At 40.7% G+C, this 22,819-nt stretch overlaps 1 protein-coding gene across 1 annotated transcript in view; it reads right to left on the bottom strand.

Annotated features, from left to right (window-relative positions):
* ASB4 (ankyrin repeat and SOCS box containing 4) overlaps window positions 1-6,993 on the bottom strand; it is an 86,743-nt gene extending 79,750 nt beyond the window's left edge. The window contains exon 1 of the mRNA XM_055420459.2: window positions 6,743-6,993. Coding sequence (XP_055276434.1) covers window positions 6,743-6,929 — 187 coding nt within the window. The 5' untranslated portion in view covers window positions 6,930-6,993. The remainder of the gene's footprint in view (window positions 1-6,742) is intronic.
* Window positions 6,994-22,819: the final 15,826 nt, after the last annotated feature.

Here is a 22,819-nt window from a genome sequence, read left to right as displayed (position 1 = left end):
GACTAGGTGTAGTGCCAACCCAGCTTCACAAATCATGAGGAAAGAAAGAATATTCTGAATTCATCTGTAGTATGTCACACTTTGATATGGAAATACATTTGCTTGTTGATTTTTTTTCTTCCCCCTAAATTCCCAATAGCACCTAGAGAATCTGTCCTGCCTGTTTATTACATGAATCAGTCACCCTTGGCCTCTCAGTACATCTGTGTCTCTCATAATCATCCTCTTTAGCCAGTAAATTGGGCTCAGAGAGGACCAGGTCTTGGAATTCAGCCGACTCCCTGAATCGAAATGCACCTACCACTCACCTCTCTTAGAAAGGAACCTGGGCGTTAAGAATGTTCCTGTAGGTGGGTGACAGCAAGATGCCTGAGCTGGTGCCCCAAGGGAGCTGAGTGGAGAGATTAGGAAGAAGACAGACTGTCAGATACAGACCAGGGTCCCTCGCAGTGTGTCTTGAAGCTGCACTGCAGAACTTTGGTGGGGGGAGGGGGTAGTGGGGAGGAGCTTCTGGATACTTCACGCCCTGGCAAAGCAGGAAAGCCCACTACAGAGAAAGCAGCAGCCCACAGCAAAGAGGCCACCCACATACAATCAGCACTTTCAGTGAGGCTGCGGCCACGGGTCACTGTGTACCAAGTGTAGCAACCAGCAGGAGTGTCCCTTCCCTCATACCCACCCTCATTGAGGACCAAACAGGAGGCGATGCCATCATCAAAAACCGCAGTGATGCAGCACTTATTAACACCCTCGTGTCAGTGCTGGTATGTCAAGAGATCAAAATCTCTCCTCCAAAATGTAACCCCCAATGGTCACAGCATGACGGAAATACAGTTAACTAACAGGGCAGAGTCGCTTTCACACTCTCTCTTCTTTCCACAGCAGAATTGTCCTAGGGCTTCAGAACTCAGAATGTGATTCACTCTCAGCACTTGTCTTTCAAAGGGCCCCCTCTGCTCATCTCTGCAGAGGCCAGGCTGCCCTCTGACTGTATGCTCAGACTGCACACAGGATGAGGTGTTGGGGGGGTGGGGAGGAAAACCCAGGAACAAAGCCCTTGATAAGGCCAGAGGTAAGGAAGGTACTGCCCCTCTGAATGTAAACCACTCGGTTCTCACCCCAGGTCTGCAGTCTGTGTGCAGTGATACCCTCTGCTTTGCTTTGCCTGAGCAAGGAGCTTAACTGAGAAGAAAAGTGATGAAAATTCAGATTCTTTCTCCAAGGCAAAAATCCCAAGTGCCATGCCCACTTGGATTCACAGCATCTAGAGTTACTTTTTTACCTTCCCCAGACCAAGACACATAATCTGCTTATATAATTTCCCCTTCATAACATTGTAGATAATCAGCATGCAGATTAAGAGGGCGTCTTGACAAAGCTTCCCCTTTGACAGATGAGGATAAATATCTTGCAGATATTAAGTAGCATGAAGTGCCCATGTTTGTATAATTACTCTTCCCAAATCTCAAACCAGTCAATCCTAAGAGAAATCAACCCTGAATATTCATTGGAAGGACTGATGCTAAAGTTGAAGCTCCAATACTTGGGCCACCTGATGCGAAGAGCTGATTCACTGGAAAAGACCCTGGTGCTGGAAAAGATTGAGGGCAGGAGAAGAGGGCAAGAGAGGATGAGATGGTTGGATGGTATTACTGACTCGACAGACATGAGTATGAACAAACTCCAGGGGATGGTGAAGGACAGGGAAGCCTGGTGTGCCACAGTCCATGCGGTTGCAATGAGTCAGACATGACTTAGCATCTGAACAGCAACAACAAATCTCTAAGTAGCCATCAATGATCTGAAAGCTACATGCAGTCCACCTCCAAACTGATATCACTTTTAGGCAAAAATTCTAAAGGAATGGAGTTATGCTCCTACAAAAATATGCAGACCAATTCTTGTGTGTGTTTGTGTGTGTATTTAATTTAAATCAGAAACCAGAGTCATTCAGTAGACAATCTGTTGGCTCAGGAAAGAGGGTAAGGAGTGAAATACTTGGGCCATCTTTTGAAAGAGGGAGTTGGTTCTGCTCCAGTGTCTGGGAGGATGTACACATTTCTGGTAAAACTTCAGCTAAGCCCTAGATCTGCCACAGTTTTCAGCTATAATGTTATCTGAGTCCAAAGAACCCCACATATGAGAAGCCTCTGTTATTACAGCCAAAGGTTACACACGCTGCTCATGGCTGGATTAGCAGACATTTGCTCTGCTCTGTCCATGTATTTACACAGTCCTGAAGGATTATAGACTGGAGCACAATTCTTGGCTATTTTTTAATAGCTAATATTTTCAGGATAAATCTCAGAGATCCCCCAGGAGAGGAAAAAAAAAGTAAGCTTGCAATGTAAAATTTAAAAGAAAAATGTTTGAACATCAAGGAAAGGAAAAGAACCCTAGGATGACAATAAGAAAGCAGGAGAGTGAATTTCTGGCAGGCAGGAAAATTAGGTGATAAGAAGATTACTTATTAACAGAGTGAAAATAAGAGCTTTCAAGACATTTGGAAGGCTCTTGCTACTTAGTAGATAGATTACCTGCCAGAAAGTTTTCCAGTGAAATCAGTCACTGGCTATTTTAATTAAAAACATGACTATCAACCAAAGAACCTGTGGCTGTGGGCCATAAATGAAGTACTTAAAGTGCATTACACTGATTAATAAAAGGATTCTGATTAACCTTGCTGACTAGGGAACTTCATACCAAAGAGATAAGTATGATATTCCTCTTGTGACATTAATGAGCCAAGGCTCATACACCTGAAGGAGAATCAAAACATGCAGTGAGAAAAATCTCTGGAAACAGCTTTGTGGATATTCACGTTTCCAGTATGGAGATCACCTACTGAGAATAACTCTGAGTTTTCTTAGAGGCCCGTTTTCACTGTGAATGTTGTGTGCTTCACTCATAATAAAGTATATGACTGACATCTCCTAACTATTCAACTCTTCATTGTATTTGGGAGTTAAGACTTGTTCATTATTTAACTTTACTTCACATCATTCCCATTTTAAAGTGGTCAGCTGGTAGATGTCATTTCACTTACTTGTTTTCATTTTAAGACTCACATATCTGTCATTCTCCAGGAGATACTGAAAATGCCAACCAGAATGTTTGCTTTACAAAACGTTAGACACATATTTTTAATTGATAAAACCTAATTTTATCTGAAGACTTGCTTATGAAGTTCAAAGTACTTGAAAAAATAGAACGAGATGTCTCCAAGAATCATTACTGGGCTCCCCTGGTGGCTCAGTGCTAAAGAATTTGCTTGCTAATGCAGGAGACATAGGTTCCATCCCTGGTCTGGGAAGATCCCACATGCTGCAGAACAACTAAGCCCATGCACCACAGTTACTGCGTCTGTGCACTAGAGCCCCCGGGACACAAGTACCGAAGCGCACAAGCCCTAGAGCCCACGCTCCACAACAAGAGAAGCCACGGCAACGAGAAGCCCACACGCTGCAACTAGAGTAGCCCCTGCTTGCTGCGACTAGAGAAAGGCCTGCGCAGCAACGAGCACCTAGCACAGCCAGAAATAAACAAACACAATCTTTTTTAAAAGAATCATTATTAGGGGCTGGGGCAAGGCAGGGCCCGCCATCTGGACCTAGAAGCTAGCTTCTAAAACTGTCCTCAGTCTCACAGGTGAGAGAAGCTGCTCAATGAGACAGGGCAGCAGAAATGAATTTCCAGACACTTTTTTCTACTTTCCTCACCAAGTCCGTATTTTACATTTGCTTCGGAGGTCAACTTTTGATTACTGGTATACCATTTAGATTGTGGATCTGGAGTTGCATGCAATGTTAAGATTCCAAGTTGATTTCTTCACCAACAGATTTTTGAGTTGCCTTTACAAAAAATGTAAACTGACTTTCATACTGGCTTAAACATACCATAATTTAGGTGAAAATGTGGTCACTTTTAAAAATCTTATGTAAAGTGCTACAATATATCCTAAAAGAAACAAAAATTATTGGGGATTAATTGTACCACTGTTGATCTTCCACAGGACAATCAAACATTGAGTATAGATTCCATTACTAATTACACAAACCAAATTTAAAGGACGCATATTATGTTCTAGATTTTATACACTGTCATGCCAATTAAGCCAAAAATAACTAAAAGCTGTGGAAAAGGAAATGGTAACCCACTCCAGTATTCTTGCCTGGAGAATCCCAAGGATGATGACACCATTGGAAGCAAGAGAAACAGCAAGCTTCTCTGTAAACTGCCGCTAAAACTTCCTTTCTCACCACCTCAGAACCTTTGCCTGACAGGGGAGCCTGGCAGGCTACAGTCCGTGGGGTCACAAAGAATCTGACACGACTGAGTGACTGAGCAACTAAAACCTGAAGACTGCCACACTTTAAAAGTGAGCAGGGAACATTCTATTTCTTCATCCGGGTGATGGCTGCAGATGTTTGTTCATTTTGTGAAAATTAATCAAGTGCACAGTTACAATTTGCGCACTTTTCTGTTGCAGAACTTTTCAAAAGTGCTTTAAAAAATAAAAAACTAATGCATAACAATTCAACAGCATTCAACATCCAAGAATTCTGCTGTGATTTAATAAAGTGTCACAAAGTTTAATCCAGTCACATACCAGTCAAGGCCACACAGAAAAGGGTCTCATTCATCAGAATTATTCAGAAAGGAACTAATTCTAACTAACTAAATAACAAACGACCAGTGTAGCCTGCTCAGCACTACACTAGTCCTTGGGAATTCCTCTGTGATTTAGAAATTGATATAGCCACTTAGGTCTACTTTGCTTGGCTAGAAACTAGGATTCTATGCTTCACTTCCATTAGTGACTAAAAGCAAAGGTTTGATAATTAGACTGGAAGCCAAGTGAAAATATCTGAAGAAACTTTGAAGAAAATGGGATTAAGATTGAAGAGACAGAGTCTTATACCCGTATTCATATTAAACAGAGAGTAAGTGTATTTCTTTCTATAGGTACATGTGGACATGCACACGTGTGCACACTCATGATTTCCTGCATAAACTCTGAGGATATGACCACAAATTCTATCATTTCTTGCATTCACCCGGCATGCATAGGAATGGAACGGCTCTGTTTTTTTCCCCAAAACCAGAGAGTGTAACTTGCCTTCTCTCTAATTGAAAGCCCCATCCCCACAGTCCTATGAAAACACCCATTAGATTGAATGAAAATTTAGCTCTATGAAAACCATAGAGAGTCGGCTCATATTGACAGAAAGATTTTAAAGTGCATTTTTTTCTCGTTCAAGGATGATGACACCGTTGGAAGCAAGAGAAACAGCATCTTTCTCTGTAAACTGCCACTAAAACTCCCTTTCCCACCACCTCAGAACCTTTGCATGATCACAATTTGGCATGCTCAGGAGATGAGGAAAGGCAGTCTTCACAACTCAGGGTCACACAAATTACCCGCTGGCTTGGATGTAAGTTATTTTACTCTAGGCTTAAATATAAGTTTTAAAAAATACCTTAAAATGTATTTGGCATTCAGAAAGTCTTTCACTAAACAAATACATAAGGTGAAAGTAATCTAATCATACAGTATACACTTTTTCTTCTTGACAGAGCTTCTATCAACCACTTTTGAAAACACAGACCCCTTCCTTATTTTCCAGTCAAAATAGCAATGCCAATTTATAATAAAATCCTCATGTAAAATTTATAAACACTAACTTGCTTCAGCTATTCCATGCTTCCTTCAGAACTGACAGTGTATTAATATAGAAGTATATACCATTAGTATTCATTTCTGAAAATCGATCATGCTGATGATTTATATACAAATAGAAAATATTTTAAACATAAAAAACGAATTGCTCGCTCTCTCTCAATGCTGCACACAAGAACTTATCCTCTATTTTGTTTAAACAGAAGTGATGTTGAACATGGTGTTTGTTTGCAGTCTGCTCACCAGATGGCCTCGCTACTCAGATTCCCCCATTAACTAGCTGATTTGGGAAATCAGAGTCTGCTCACTTCTAATTTATTTCTGAGTTATTAAGCATGGGTTCCAGAAAATCCCTTGATAAAAGAAATTTGGTTCTAATTTTTCTTATCCTTAGTTCTTCATGAGGTAGGTACTCTGTAATAAGTAAATCCAAAATTTAAGCTATCAATAAAGTCACGGGAAAATAGTTAACTTTTTGGCTTTTCTGGTTTTAGATTTTCTACTTGAACTGAAAACTCATTAAAATGACAAGGATCATAAAGGTGCATCAAGGTGTAGCCTTACCCATTTATTAACCCTCCAAATAGGGGCGAAAATCCTTTTTCCTTCAAGTGCAAATAGAGATGATATATCTTTAAGGGCCCTGTTAACACAAAGTTAGTAGCCTACTCCCAAGCCAGTCATAGTGGCTGGATTAGATTTCAGCAATCTATTTAGCCATAATCTAGAGAAGCTTTATGCACTTACAGGAAGAAGAAAAGCTAGAAATAGAAGAAAACTGCGTTACTAAATATTTTTATCCAAGATTCAAATTCTAGGCACAGGGAAATAGAAAGAAAAGAGAAGGAAAGTAAAGAAAACAATGTATTCATATATATATATATATCAGCTCATGATTTGGTCCAGTTTAAATAGAAAGAAATGATTACATTAGAAATATCTTTTAAACATATATTTAAAGAAACAATAAGAGCTACTAGTTTACCTTGGGTGACTAATGGTGCACATTAAAAAAAAAATCCATTTTCTATCGATTTTACAATTACACCTATAATTTTTTACCTTGTTTATAAGACGCCAAAACCATATTCTCATCTTCAACTTCAAACACTGTGTCCACATCTATCTGTCTTTGGATTAAAATGGCCTTCAATTTTCCGAAGTCATTTGACTTTAGAGCCTCAAGGAAATTTCTCTTAACTAACTTGGCAGCTGCAGATTTCGTGATAGGGGCAGCCGTGCCGTCCATCCTTCCTGTCTCTCTGGAAGCTTTGTTGTGCTTTATCAGGCAAGCAGCACCAAGCAAACAGGCACATGCTAGAGAGCCCACAAACTGTCAGCTAATTTTATCCCAAAGTTATGCTGATCCGTTCTATTTATATAGGGATCATTTCAAACTTCAAAATATCCTTCTTGGCTGTCACTACACTCTCAGGTCTTTTAAACTGGTTCTATACTAATACATTGAATAACATGTCGTGTCAATATGAAGGAAAATCCTGGCAATATATTTCAGAGACTGAAATGTCATCATTATTTCTTATACAATCAGAGTAATAGTGTAAGATTTAAAAGCTCTTAATGCTTTTTTCCCCCTTTGTAAAAACATCTGGTGCCCAACTGGAGATTCAGTGTCTCGCTCTGATTAACCAATAGCCACAAATGAAAATTTATTACAGTTGCTGATACATGTGCTTCTGAAAACCTATAATAATTTTGCAATATGAGCCTGTAAAATCAAGCACGGTCATATACATTTGAAAACAAACAGAAGATTATCAGTGCCAGAGGCTTCAAAAATACCAACATCATGCAAGAAAGCTGTGTAGGGTAATGGTGGTAGGGGACTATTTTAGGTAAAAAGAGACTAAAGAGACAAAACCGCTAAATGCAATGAGTGAGTAAACTTTATTTAATCTTGTATTTTAAAAGATCAGTTAGAAAAGATTATCTCGGTATGGTCGTGGGACTATATGGACTAGATGTTACTTGATAATAGAGTTATTGTTAATTTTTTAAGGTGTGGTAGAAGTATTGTGGCTATGTAGAAGAATATTCTTATTCTTAAGGGGCAAACTGTCATGGTGTCTAAAGATTCTTTTCAAATAATTCAGAAGTAAAAAATTAAATGCACATATATTTATATACACACACATATATACGTGCATAGATACACAACTGAGCAAGTGAATGAGTGTGTAAATAGAGACAGAAAAAGCAAAAGTGGCAGAAAATTAAGAGTTGGCAAATCTAATGAGGGACTTAAGATGTTTTGTTTTTACTATTATATAATAAAATTATATATTTCAGATATTGTTATATTAGTTCAACTTTTATATGAGTTTGAAAATTTTCCAAACATAAAGTAAGAGAGAAAAACACTCAATTTTTAAATGTATGCATCACTACAAATTAGAAAAATTATGATAGTGTTAATCTGAATACAAAGAAATCACATTTGATATATTGTCTGTGGGAGTCAGAACTGGTGTAAACTTTCTGTAGTATAATTAGTAACATAAACTTTAAAAAATTAAAAAACGATAATAGTATTCATTTCTTAGAATTTATGTAAGTATGTAAATACAGATGCAAATCATGACATAATATTTTTACTTATTTCACTGAGGTACAACATGAACCTAAGAAAGTAGAGTGACAAGTGATGAGCGCGTTGAAGTTTTCAAAGCGAACACACCCCCGGAACCAACCCTCAGGTTCAACCACAAAATAGTTCAGGTACACCTGAAAGCCCCTTTATGTCACCTTCCACTCACCTGACCCCCAACAACAACCATTATCTTGACTTCCGGTACTGTAGATCAGCTTTGTTTTTTAACATTTAAAATTTCTGTTAATATTCTTAATTTTAAATCTTCAAGGAGATAAAATTTCAAGCTTTACATTTGTAAAGTATTTGTCCTGAAAAAGCAGATGGATAAATTAATAAAAATGTATATATGATGATTATATTGTTAATAATAGTAAAAAATACAGAAGCAATATAAGTGACCAACAGTAAAAACTTTGATAAACAAATTATGGCATATCCATATAATGGAATATTTTTAGGTCATTATGACTAGATAGACAGATACTTATTTTAAAATATCTATGAGATAACAATTTATAAAATATTAAATGTAGTATATATATCTTTAAAAAATCTATATTTATATAATGTATTAATATATATTTGTATATACTTACATAATTTGTATATATTTATATTATGTATACTAAATGCACACATGGAAAGAAAAATCTGTATGCATGCATCATTTTCCAAATATCATTGGCTTTTATCTCCTAGTGCTAAAATTACACCTGTTTCTTCTTTATCTCTTTATTTTCTGAAGTCATCTACAATGAGCATAACTTGCATTTGTGATAAAATGTATTCTGTACTGAACATATTAATAACAATAACTTGGCAATTCAGAATAACCACAGAATTTTAGATTCCATAAAGTAGGGAACAAAGTCATTCTTCTGCCCTGAGTGCTCAGCATGAATGAATAAATGAATAAAGAGTTATTCACTGATTGTTTACAATGTCCTTAGCACTATGCTTGGTTGCAAACAATAAACTATACCTTTTATGTCCACAGAGGTGACTCAAGTAGAATTACAGGAATTCTTGATTGATATGTGTTGCTGTTGTTTAGTCGCTCAGTCATGTCGACCTCTGCAACCCCATGGGCCGCAGCACGCCATGGTTCTCTGTCCTTAGCTGTCTCCTGGAGCTCCCTCAAACCCATGAGTCTGTGATGCCATCCAACCATCTTGTCTTCTATCATCCTCTTCTCCTCCTACCTTCAATCTTTCCCAGAATAAGAGTCTTTCCCAATGAGTCAGTTCTTCACATCAGATGGTCAAAGTATTGGAGTTTCAGCTTCAGCATCAGTCCTTCCAATGAATATTCAGGACTGATTTCCTTTAGGATGGACTGATTGGATCTCCTTGCTGTCCAAGGGACTCTCAAGAGTCTTCTACAACACGACAGTTCAAAAGCATCAATTCTTTGGCACTCAGCTTTCTTTATAGTCCAATTCTCACATCCGTACATGACTACTGGAAAAATCATAGGTCTGACCTTTGTTGGCAAAGTAACGTCTCTGCTTTTTAATATGCCATCTAGGTTTGTCATAGCTTTTCTTCCAAGGAACAAGCATCTTTTAATTTCATGGCTGCAGTCACCATCTGCAGCAATTTTAGAACCCAAGAAAATAAAGTCTTTCACTGTTTCCATTGTTTCCCCATCTATTTGCCATGAAATGATCTGACTGGATCTTCACTTTTTGAATGTTGAGTTTTAAGCCAGTTTTTTTCACTCTCCTCTTTTAGCTTCATCAAAAGTCTCTTTAGTTCCTCTTTACCTCCTGCCATAAGGGTGATGTTATCTCCATATCTGAGGTTATTGATATTTCTCCTGGCAATCTTGATTCCGATTTGTTTCATCTAGCCCAGCAATTCGGATGATGTACTCTGCCTATTAGTTCAATAAGCAGGGTGATAACACACAGCCTTGATGTACTCCTTTCCCAATTTCGAACCAGTCTGTTGTTCCATGTCTGGTTCTAACTGCTGCTTTCTGACTTGCATACAGATTTCTCAGAAGGTAGGTCAGGTGGTCTGGTATTCCCATCTCTTTAAGAATTTTCCATAGTTTGTTGTGATCCACACAGTCAAATGCTTTGGCATAGTCAATGAAGCAGGTGTTTTCTGGAATTCTCTTGCTTTTTCTAGATCCAGTAGATGCTGGCAATTTGATCTCTGGTTCCTCTGCCTTTTCTAAGTCCAGCTTGAACATCTGGAAGTTCTTGGTTCACATACTGTTGATGCCTCGCTTGGGGAACTTTGAGTATTACCTTGCTAGCGTGTGAGATGAGTGCAATTGTGTGGTAGTTTGAACATTCTTTGGCATTGCCTTTCTTTGGTATTGGAATGAAAACTGAGCTTTTCCAGTCCTGTGGCCACTGCTGGGTTTTCCAAATTTGCTGACATATTGAGTCAGCACCTTAACAGCATCAACTTTTAGGATTTGAAAAAGCTCAACTGGAATTCCATCACCTTCACTAGCTTTGTTTGCAGTGATGCTTCCTAAGCCCCACTTGACTTCACACTCTAGGATGTCTGACTCTGGTCCAGTGATCACACCCTCGTGATTATCTGGGTCATTTAAGATCTCTTTTGTGTAGTTCTTCTGTGTATTCTTTCAACCTCTTCTTAATATCTTCTTCTGTTAGGCCCATACCATTTCTGTCCTTTATTGAGCCCATCTTTGCATGAAGTGTTCTCTTGGTATCTCTAATTTTCTTGAAGAGATCTTTAGGCTTTCCTATTCTATTGTTTTCCTCTGTTTCTTTGCACTGATCACTGAGGAAGGCTTTCTTATCTCTCCTTGCTATTCTTTGGAACTCTGCATTCAAATGGGTATATCTTTCCTTTTCTCCTTTGCATTTCGCAGCTATTTTTTTTTTTTCTCAGTTATTTGTAAGGCCTCCTCAGACAGCCATTTTGCCTTTTTGCATTTCTTTTTCTTGGGGATGGTTTTGATCACCATCTCCTGCACAATGTTATGAACCTCCATCCATAGTTCTTCAGGCACTCTATCATATCTAATCCCTTGAATCTATTTTTCACTTTCATTGTATAAAGGATTTGATTTAAGTCATACCTTAATGGCCCAGTGGTTTTCTCTACTTTCTTCAATTTAAGTCTAAATTTTGCAATAAGGAGGTCATGATCTGAGCCACAGTCAGCTCCCAGTCTTGTTTTTGCTGACTGTATAGAGCTTCTCCGTCTTTTGCTGCAAAGAATATAATCAGTCTGATTTCGGTATTGACCATCTGGTGATGTCCATGTGCAGGGTCCTCTCTTGTTTTTCTGGAAGAGGGTGTTTGCTATGAGCAGTGTGTTCTCTTGACAAAGCTCTGTTAGCCTTTGCCCTGTTTCATTCTGTACTCCAAGGCCAAATTTGCCTGTTACTCCAGGTGTTTCTTGACTTCCTACTTTTGCATTTCAGTACCCAATGATGAAAAAGACATCTTTTTTGGGTGTTAGTTCTAGAAGGTCATATAGGTCTTCATAGAACTGTTCAACTTCAGCTTCTTCAGCATTAGTGGTTGGGGCATCGACTTGGATTACTGTGATATTGAATGGCTTGCCTTGGAAACAAACAGAGATCATTCTGTTGTTTTTAAGACTGCACCCAAGTACTGCATTTTGGACTCTTTTGTTGACTATGAGGGCTACTCCAATTCTTCAAAGGGATTCTTGCCCACAGCAGTAGATATAATGGTCATCTGATTGATATGCTTTATCCCTTTTTGACAAACTAAGAGAAAAAAAAAAGCATGCCCAGTAGATAAAACAGAGACATAGAGTTTTACATATCCTCCAATAAGGAGGATAATTAGTGCTGGATATTCCCTGGTGGCTCAGACAGTAAAGAATCCATCTGCAATGTTGGAAACCTGGGTTCGACCCCTAGGTTGGTAGGATCCCTTGGAGGAGGGCATAGCAACCCACTCCAGTATTCTTGCCTGGAGAATCCCCACAGACAGAGAAGCCTGGCGGGTTACAGACCATGTGGTCGCAAAGAATCTGACACAACTGAGCGACTAAGCACAGCACAGCACATATATACGTATGGCTGAGTCCCTTTGCTATCCATCTGAGACTACCACAGCATTGTTAACTGGCTATACCCCAGTGTAAAATAAAAAGTTTTTTTTAAAAAAGATAATAAAAATTCACACTACCTAAGATTAAGACTGAATTTCACAATCAGAAGAGGCAGGAGATTCTTTTTAATTCATCTTGAAAAATGAATGCAAAAATAATAGGAAACCTTTTTTCTTCTAATATTTAACAACATTTATATTGACAGCAACCTGTGCAATTCATGAAACCACAAAATTCAATGTTCACTATTTCACTAATTTTTCTAATTCAATTTCATAAACACATGAAGCAATATCTTTTACCTTTTGAGAGACTTCTGTCAAACTAATATATAAAGAATCATATTTATAAACATGTTAAAGAGCCTTTAGAAGTTTTGCCAAGTGCTTTTCTTCATCCTTTGATATTCCAATGACATTTAAAGTCAATGCCTGGAGTTCCCTCTGAAACACCTATCAAATCCTCATGCTTTCAAACTTTTCTTATTCAATTGTCAACAGGAATAACAGACGGTTTTGTTCATGATTTGGACAGTTTTCCAATGATTTAACCAACCTCATGAAATCTTAGCTCTATGCAAAATTTGCAGTTTCACTTTGTGACAGACATCAGATAATCCAAGTGAGATCAAGTCTCAAAAGTCTCATATTTGAGTTTGCTTCCTTGTGACCCAAGGGACTAAGATAATGGATGATCATTAATCATCCATTTAATAAGCTCCATAATTCTTAATAAAGATTTAAATATAACCTTAAGATTACACATTTTACTGTTTTTTGCTTTCAAGGATGAAAAAGTAACTTGAGAGGGAGGGAGGCAAGTGTCAATGAATATTGAGAAGAAAGTGCTAGATAATACACAATTAAATCTCTTATCATGCTTCACAAAGCAATTCATCATTATTGGAAAGTTAAGGGTTTCCTTGGTTGCTCGGTGGTAAAGAAACTGCCTGCTAATAACAGGAGACATGGGTTCGATCCTTGATCTGGGAAGATCTGAATGCCATGGAGCAACTAAGCCCAAGCACCAGAGCTATTGAAACTGTGCTATAAGCTGGTGAATCACAACTACTGAAGCCCACACACCCTGGAGCCCATGCGCCACAAGAGAAGCCACTGCAACAAGAAGCCCGAGCACTGCAACTCGAGGGCAGCCCTGCTCGCCGCAACTAGAGAAAAGTCTGCACAGTAACGCAGACCCAGCAAGGCCAAAAATAAATACATACATATTTTTTAAACTTTGCTGGAAAAAAAAAATTAAAGTCAGAGGCTTCTTTGTTATCTTGAGTCAAAAACCACCTATACATAATTTCTTCCCATTAGGTCTAACTATGAACATGCAACCATACATTTGTTCCTGACTCTTTCTAATATTTGAAAATCGCATTTTCTCTCGTTAATCACTTTTTCCTCAAGAAGTGTCAGCTGTTCCTTATTTGGGGGTGATTTTCAGAATTCTCTGGCCCTGCCTGTTTTCTTCCAGATTTTCTCTAGTTGATTGATAAATGTCCCTCTTAAATTTTGGTGCCTAACATGGAATGTAATATTCCTAGAGGGAGCTGAAAATGAGGGAATCTGATGGATGACACCAGGGACACTCTGCTTTTGTGGAAATTGTACTTGGATTCTTAGAGGGCACTTTGCAAGCCTGGTTTGTGTTACAGTTGTAATTTCTTCAACAAATACCTACTCAGAACCTACCATAAGCCAGACACTTTGAGCACTGCAATGAACAAAATAAAATCCACACCTATGTGGAATTAGGCTGATGGATTCAACTAGTAATGGAAGTCTCCAGATCTTTCCAATCTCCTGTATACTAGAAAATGTCACAGAGTTGTAATTCACTGAATTTCATACAGAAATAGTAGTTTATTTACACCCGATTAATTGATCTGGTCCCCCTTACAGGTTTCCAACTAACTTAGTGGCAAAGGGAAGGACAACTTAATTTTAGTCCAAACTGGTATGCTTGGTCTGATCCAAATATTTGGCAGTTTCTTTAGGTAAATCCTCAGTCTCTTTGGATAAATTTCTCTATCTTTGAGAATTCTGAATTTCCCTCTAAAATGGTTATTTTTAATATGATTTTCCCTCTGAAAATATGAGATATTATAGGAGCAATACTAATTCAAAATACTAATATTTAGCACCCAGTATCAATTAGAAGAGTCTTTGGCCATAAACAACCAGTATGATTAGACCCGTGTATATCAGGTGAATATCAGTTAGGGGTAGGAAGAGAGTTTATATGACCTCATAAGGGGAGAGGGGAGTCCTCGACGAACTCATCCTCCTCAGAGACCCCCATCCATTTCCATCTCCACAGCAGAGTGACTGCTCTAAATTGGTCTCGTCTGGGTCTATCAGGTTCCTGGCTTCTACCACTGCAGCACGTGATCCAGGTCATTTACCTTCAGTCTTTGACCTGAGGCAACCCAGCCCTGGGCTTCCCTGGGGGCTCAGAGGGTTAAAGCGTCTGCCTGCAATGTGGGAGACCCGGGTTCAATGCCTTGGTTGGGAAGATTCCCCGGAGAAAGCAATGGCAACCCACTCCGGTACTCTTGCCTGGAAAATCCCATGGCCAGAGGAGCCTGGTAGGTACAGTCCATGGGGTCACAAAGAGTCGGACACGACTGAGCGACTTCACTTTTACTTTCACTTTCAACCCAGCGCCGGGGCCTACGGGCTCTACAGTAGGGTTAATGGCAACTCCAAGAGGACTTCCACCAAGGGGCGTCTTCCAGGTGCCTCTGCCAGTGCCCCCCCATCCAATGGGCAAGCCACTGCTGACCCATGCCTCCACAGGAGACCCTCGAACACTAGCCGGTAGGTCGGTTCTTCTGTGAGGTCACTGCTCCTTTCCTCTGGGTCTTGGTACATGCAAGATTTTGTTCCACCAATCCTGTCATTAAATATCGCTGGCCTTCAAGATCAGATTCCCTGGGGATTCCCAGTCCCTCTGCCACATCCCTAGGCCAGGAAGCCTGACATGGGGTTTAGAACTGTCACAACAGTGGGAGAACTTCTTTGGTATCATTCTCCAGTTTGTGGGTCACCCGCCCAGCGGGTATGGGGATTTGATTTTATTGTGATTGCAACCCTCCTATCAAGATTGCATTTTGTTGCATGCAGCTTTTCTTTGTCTTTGTATATGAGGTCTCTTTTTTTGTGGGTTCCAGCATCCTCCTGTCTACGTTTGAGATTTTGGAAGACATGAGCACACATCCTTCTACTCTGTCATCTTCCATTTGCCTCCAATCTTGACATCTTCAAACACCACAACCTCTGGCCATGTTCATCCAATGTATACTCTGAAACTTTGTGTCCTCTCTCCAAGCACACTGCCACCCTCTCGCACTTCATACAGAGACCACGAAGAACCGGCAGCTTTCTATGGTCACCTTCTTGCCACCTTTTTGGGGCCAGAATGGATATGGACCTAAGTCCATGAGAGCTGGAGTTCTCCAAGGGGTCTATGCTCTCCCTGAGGCTGGGCCACTGAGCTCAGTGTCCTCAGACCCCTTCAGGCAGATCTCCTTTCCAAGCCTTCTCCCCTCTCCATGGCTCCACTAACATTCAACCCCGAAAGAAGTATGTGAATAGGGATGAGAAGGTGGCATCTAACCCCCGAGTCCACCTATATCTCCTCTCCAAATCCCTCAAGACTTCCAGCCTTCCTGACTAAAAGGGTCCAGTTTGAGACTTCTTGCTGCTGCTGCTGCTAAGTCACTTCAGTCGTGTCCGACTCTGTGTGACCCCATAGATGGCAGCCCACCAGGCTCCCCCATCCCTGCGGTTCTCCAGGCAAGAACACTGGAGTGGGTTGCCATTTCTTTCTCCAATGTGTGAAAGTGAAAAGTGAAAGTGAAGTCACTTAGTCGTGTCCAACCCTTAGCGACCCCACGGACTGCAGCCTACCAGGCTCCTCCATCCATGGGATTTTCTAGGCAAGAGTACTGGAGTGGCTTGTTGCTGCTGCTACTGCTGCTAAGTCACTTCAGTCGTGTCCGACTCTGTGCGACCCCATAGACGGCAGCCCACCAGGCTCCCCCGTCCCTGGGGTTCTCCAGGCAAGAACACTGGAGTGGGCTGCCATTTCCTTCCTCTTTATCTCCCTAGGTCAGCAAGCTTGTTGACTCCCCTCCTTAGGTGGAAGAGTTGTCATCTTTGCCTTGTGGAAGAAATTTTGGATCCTTAACCCTTTGAATATAGTCCTTGATAGGCTAAAGAAGAAGATACTGTGATTTAGGGGGAAAAAAACTTCATTTTCTTAAAGCCTGATTTTCATAACCATTGCTTTTCTAAAAGTCAGGATTGAGACTTTAACCTGATCAAAGGCCAATATGTCGTAGGGAATTCTCACACTTTCTTTTCTTGGGTTGACAGATGTTAAGACTTGGCCCTGAAGGCTACAAAGTACACCACTTAAGAATGAAAATTAAAAGCATTGATTTAATATTTGGAAACAAATATATAATTCTGACCTAAAGAAAGGACTTTACTTTTTCCCAGAGAAACAATTTCAGTCCCATCGTATAGCTATAAAAATAAATAAATGTAAACTCTGCAGAATATTGAGAAAACAAAGCAAATTTTCATGAAGAAGTGTACAAAATTGAGAAAGTCATCTGGATTATTGTGCTAAAAAAATCAATTATTGACCAATTTATCTGAGCAGCAGAGGATAAAACTAAGCAATTATTATTTGTACTCACAAAACAAATAGCAGCTTAATTAAAATGCCCATCAAGGTCATTCTAATATACAGGAAATAATGTGACCAATGCTAATAAAACACATTTCTGAAATTTCCACATTATCCAGACCACTGCTTCAAACCACCATCTTTCTAGGCCTCATTAGTGTTCACTACATGCTCAGGACAGTGTCCTCTGTTCTTGGAGCAAAATGAAGAACCTTCTAACAAGGTGATGACATTGTGGCGAGTGACTTGGAAGACGCTCTTGTACTCTCTGGGGACTGAGGGTGAGGCGGCAGACACAGAAGCCCAGCTGCTTGTTTTCTAAATGTCTCTGCACAACACAGCCTGACCACTTGGAGTACCTTCTCCGAAACACAAATAGCCCCTTGGGCCCTGAAGGCAGTGAGACATGAACGTGATGCTACTAAGCCAGCGGAAAGCTGCCACAGTGAGGAACTCAGAAGCTGAGGCTTCTGCAATACACCTGCAGAAGCCAAAGTTTCTGTGAAAATAGAACCCCGTGGGTCTCCCTGACTTTTCTAGGCAGATAAATTAGGATGTCCTTGACATCAGCTCACAGAAACTGTTGATAAGGTGGTTTGACATGCTTTTCTTCTTAGCTGCTTTCCTTCAGACTACCATGTAGTATCTTACTGATTATGTGTCATCTTGTTTTGTTTGCACCATTTTCTCTGTTGGCTCGGATAGTAAAACTCCATCTGCAGTGCAGGAGACCCAGGTTCGATCCCTGGATCAGGAAGATCCCCTGGAGAAGGGAATGGCTACCCACTCCAGTATTCTTGTCTGGAGAATCCCATGGACAGAAGAGCCTGATAGGCTATACGGCCCATGGGGTTACAAAGAGTTTTGTTTGCTGTTGTGTCATATATGTTAGTGTTCAGTTCAGTTCAGTCGCTCAGTCATGTCCGACTCTTTGCGACCCCATGAATCACGGCACGCCAGGCTTCCCTGTCCATCACCAACTCCTGGAATTCACTCAAACTCATGTCCATCGAGTCGGTGATACCATCCAGCCATCTCACTCTCTGTCATCCCCTTCTCCTCCCACCCTCAATCTTTCCCAGCATTAGTCTTTTCCAGTGAGTCAACTCTTCGCATGAGGTGGCCAAAGTATTGGAGTTTCAGCTTTAGCATCAGTCCTTCCAATGAACACCCAGGATTGATCTCCTTTAGAATGAACTGGTTGGATCTCCTTGCAGTCCAAGGGACTCTCAAGAGTCTTCTCCAACACCACAGTTCAAAAGCATCAATTCTTCAGCGATCAGCTTTCTTCACAGTCCAACTCCAAAATCGCTGTGGATGCTGATTGCAGCCATGAAATTAAAAGACACTTACTCCTTGGAAGGAAAGTTATGACCAACCTAGACAGCATATTAAAAAGCAGAGACATTACTTTGCCAACAAAGGTCCATCTAGTCAAGGCTATGGTTTTTTCCAGTGGTCATGTTAGTGTTAATGTCTTGTATAAAGATTCCTTTGAATACAGGTAACGCCCACACCTGGAACTGACAGATAATATAAAAGATGGACTGGTTTACAGAATGGACAATTCCAGTTGTGGCACAGGTTTCAGGAGAGCTCTGATCAGGGATTCATAAACTCAACAGGGCACTTTCTGGTACTGTTGATAGTGTAATTATAATTAGCATTATTATTTCTTATTTAAAGATTAGGAAAACTAAGAATTCAAGGACTGTGAGTGAATCATACAAGGCCAAAAGACAAGTAAGTGACAGATCCAAGATGTGAACCTATATCTTGAGACTCCAAACCAATGTTGCTGTTGGAGCAAAGGCTTTTTATACTGTTTTGTTTAGGCTAATAAAAGGCATTGTATTGTGATCATCAAGTAACCTATTGGAAAAAAAAACAAATTTACCCCTTTATTCAAATAAATATTTATTAGGAACTTACTATGGGCCAGACTGAAGAAGGGAATGGCACCCCCCTCCAGTATTCTTTCCTGGAAAATTTCATGGACAGAGGAGCCTGGCAGACTACAGTCCATGGGGTCGCATCGAGTCACATACAACTGAGCAACTCACACACACACACACACACACACACAGAGGCCAGGAACTATATCAGTCATCTTTTGCCGCTGACAAATAGTCCCAAAATGCATTACCTTAAAGCAATAATAATCACATATTATCTCTCATGGTTTCTGTGGGTCAGGAATTCAGACAAGACACTACAGGGAAGGGAAAGGCTGTCTCTACTACATGATATTTGAGGCCTCTGCTGAAAGACTCAAAGGCTAAATGTTAAAAGGTTCCCTTTTAAAATGGTTTGGTCACTTGGCTAACAAGTTGGTGCTGGTAACTTGGTTTCTGGACTGCTTGGACATCCTCATGACAGTCAGCTGGCTTTCCCCAGAATGAAAAATTCATGAGAAAAAGTTGGCAGCTGCAATGCCTTTCATTACTTGACTTAGGAACTCACATACCACTACTTCCACCACATCCTCTTGGCTACAGTGAGCTTCCCTGATTCAATGTGAAATGAGGGTAAAAGAAGGCCCAGGGTACTTACATGGTGGGCTAGTGGTTAGAATTCCAGCTACCACTTACGTGGCCCAGGTTCAATCCCTGGTCAGGGAAGATCTCACAAGCTGCATGGTGCACCAAAAAAATGTTAAAAGAAAGAAAAAGAAAGACATGAATATCAGAAAAAGAGAGTCATGGTGGTTCACCTTAGCTACCGCTGGTGCTCTCCTTGAGCACTGTAAATACACGAAGAAAACCCCACCTTTATGGAGCTTCTATACTACTACAGGGATCATGGAGAGATCAGAGAATTTGAAAAACAGGCAGAAGAAAACACAGTTTGTCAGGTGGTAATACATGCCACGTGATTGTGTGCTCAGTCGCTCAGTCATGTCTGACTCTTTGCAACCCCATGGACTGTAGCCTGCCAGGCTCCTCTGTCCATGGGATTTCCCAGACAAGAAGCTGGAGTGGGTTGCCACTTTTTTCTCCAGAGGATCTTTCCCACCCAGGGATCAGACCTGCATTTCTCACATTGGCAGGCGGATTCTTTACCATTGAGTCACCTGGGAAGCCCAAAATAGAAATCAATAAACTAGGTAAAGTCTATGATCCCAAGCAGCCCTGTTAAGTCACTCACATACAGACCAGAAAAAAAGTTATGTTCCTCAGAATGAGTAAATGAAAAAAAAGCATCCTCCACTTCCACGCTAGTCCTGAGAAGGGGTTAGGGCCCTGGAAAGCATTGCGGTTTCAATACACAATCAGAGAAGTACTCACTTCCCCTGAGCAAAAACTTGAAGGAAGAGTGAGAGCAAAACATGTTGATATCTAGGGGAAGAGCCTTCTAGGTCATGGGAGCAGGAGATTCTAATGCCCCAAGATAACGAAAGGAGGTGACCCGACAAGGCCTTCCTCATTCAGATCCCTCTGTTGTTCAGTCGCTAAGTCATGTCCAACTCTTTGTGACACCAGGGAGTACAGCCAGGCTTCCTTGTCCTTCACTGTCTCCCAGATTTCGCTCAGATTCCTCTACCGATCCTCAGATTTTTTTTTTCAAATTTTCTATATACTTTACTTTCTACTATAGAGGGAATAAATAACCAGTCTATGAATCTATGTCTGAAACTTCTCCTCCTGATTTTTCACTTTGGAAAGTGGGTTTGATGAGTGTTAGCATGCTATCAACGGTTAAGGCAATGGCAAGCCACTCCGGTACTCTTGCCTAGAAAATCCCATGGATGGAGGAGCCTGGTAGGCTGCAGTCCATGGGTCACTCAGTCGGACACGACTAAGCGACCTCACTTTCACTTTTCACTTTCATGCATTGGAGAAGGAAATGGCAACCCAATCCAGTGTTCTTGCCTGGAGAATCCCAGGGACGGGGGACCCTGGTGGGCTGCCGTCTATGGGGTCGCACAGAGTCGGACACGACTGAAGCGACTTAGCAGCAGCAGCAGCATGCTATCAAAGTACAGACAAGTGAAACCCAAGTAGAGGTCATTCAACTCATGATATATATTCTACCCTAAATGTTTGTTTTTAAACTGGTTGGAAGTCATAAAATATTTCCCTATTGGAATAGAGTATAACAGCAGGGAGATCTCATTCCTCAAAAGCCCAAATGTAACTGAACTAAAGAACTATTAATAGAAGCTCAATAAAACTTAACAGTGGAAATGATGGTTATCTATTTATTTCATTTCTTATACTTCTTGAACCCAAGTCCAATTCTAAGTTAAGCCTCAGTTCAGTTCAGTTCAGTTGCTCAGTCGTGTCTGACTCTTTGCGACCCCATGAATCACAGCACGCCAGGCCTCCCTGTCCATCAGTAACTCCCGGAGTTCACTCAAACTCATGTCCATCGAGTCGGTGATGCCATCCAGCAATCTCATTCTCTGTCGTCCCCTTCTCCTCTTGCCCCCAATCCCTTCCAGCATCAGACTCTTTTCCAGTGAGTCAACTCATCGCATGAGGTGGCCAAAGTATTGGAGTTTCAGTTTCAGCATCAGTCCTTCCAATGAACACCCAGGTTCGATCACCTTTAGAATGGACTGGTTGGATCTCCTTGCAGTCCAAGGGACTCTCAAGAGTCTTCTCCAGCACCACAGTTCAAAAGCATCAATTCTTCCGCGATCAGCTTTCTTCACAGTCCAACTCTCACATCCATACATGACCACGGGAAAAACCATAGTCTTGACTAGATGGACCTTGGTTGGCAAAGTAATGTCTCTGCTTTTTAATATACTGTCTAGGTTGGTCATAACTTTCCTTCCAAGGAGTAAGCGTCTTTTAATTTCATGGCTGCAATCAGCATCCGCAGTGATTTTGGAGCCCCCAAAAATAAAGTCTGACATTGTTTCCACTGTTTTCCCATCTATTTCCCACGAAGTGATGGGACCAGATGCCATGATCTTAGTTTTCTGAATGTTGAGCTTCAAGCCAACCTTTTCTAGAATAGCATTTTTGTATTTCTGAGTGTCTGGCCTGACAGTAAGTTCCCAAAAATGGCTTATCATTGATGATATTGTAGTTTTATATTTTCCATAAGTAAGCAAAAAAGTACACATTTTATTTGTGGATATTCAATACTGAAGGTAGCGCTAGTGGTAAAGAATCTGCCTGCCAGTGCAAGAGACACAGGAGACACAGGTTTGATCCCTGGGTTGGGAAGATCCCCTAGAGAAGGAAATGGCAACCCACTCCAGGATTCTCGCCTGGAGAATCTCATGGCTACAGTCCATGGGGTCACAAAGAGTCAGACACGACTGAGCAACTAAGCAAACAAGCATTCAATATGAAGTGGAGCAAACACTAAAGCTTTTCAAACCAGACTGGGGTTTCAAGTCTCTATTCTCCAAGATCCCTGTGCCACCCCTGATGTTGGAACACGGCAGTGGGTTTACAACAGAGACCTAGCAATCTAGTGCCATTACAGCTCTGCTTTTATAATGATGCAGATCAAGCCTGTGTACTAAGCATATTATTTCATAAGGACAATTCCCATGGTGGTAATACTCAAAGCAAACATATAAACGTGCTCTGTACATTGGAAAGCATTCCAGAAGCATCACAGGATTCCTGTTGCTGCTGCTCTTCATGTCAGTGTGAGCTAACAGAACATCACAACTCTCCTGAGAAAGAAAACTCTCCTGAGTAACTCCTGGTGTGTTACTGCAAAAGAGCACTGGACTGGGGAACCTAGTTGTGTTCCTAGCTCTGGTGATCATTAGCT

Source organism: Moschus berezovskii, chromosome 3 (assembly GCF_049115385.1).
Source record: "Moschus berezovskii isolate FMDL1 chromosome 3, NW_MosBer_1.0, whole genome shotgun sequence".
NCBI lineage: Eukaryota > Metazoa > Chordata > Mammalia > Artiodactyla > Moschidae > Moschus > Moschus berezovskii.
This window is presented reverse-complemented; position numbering and strand designations above follow the sequence as displayed.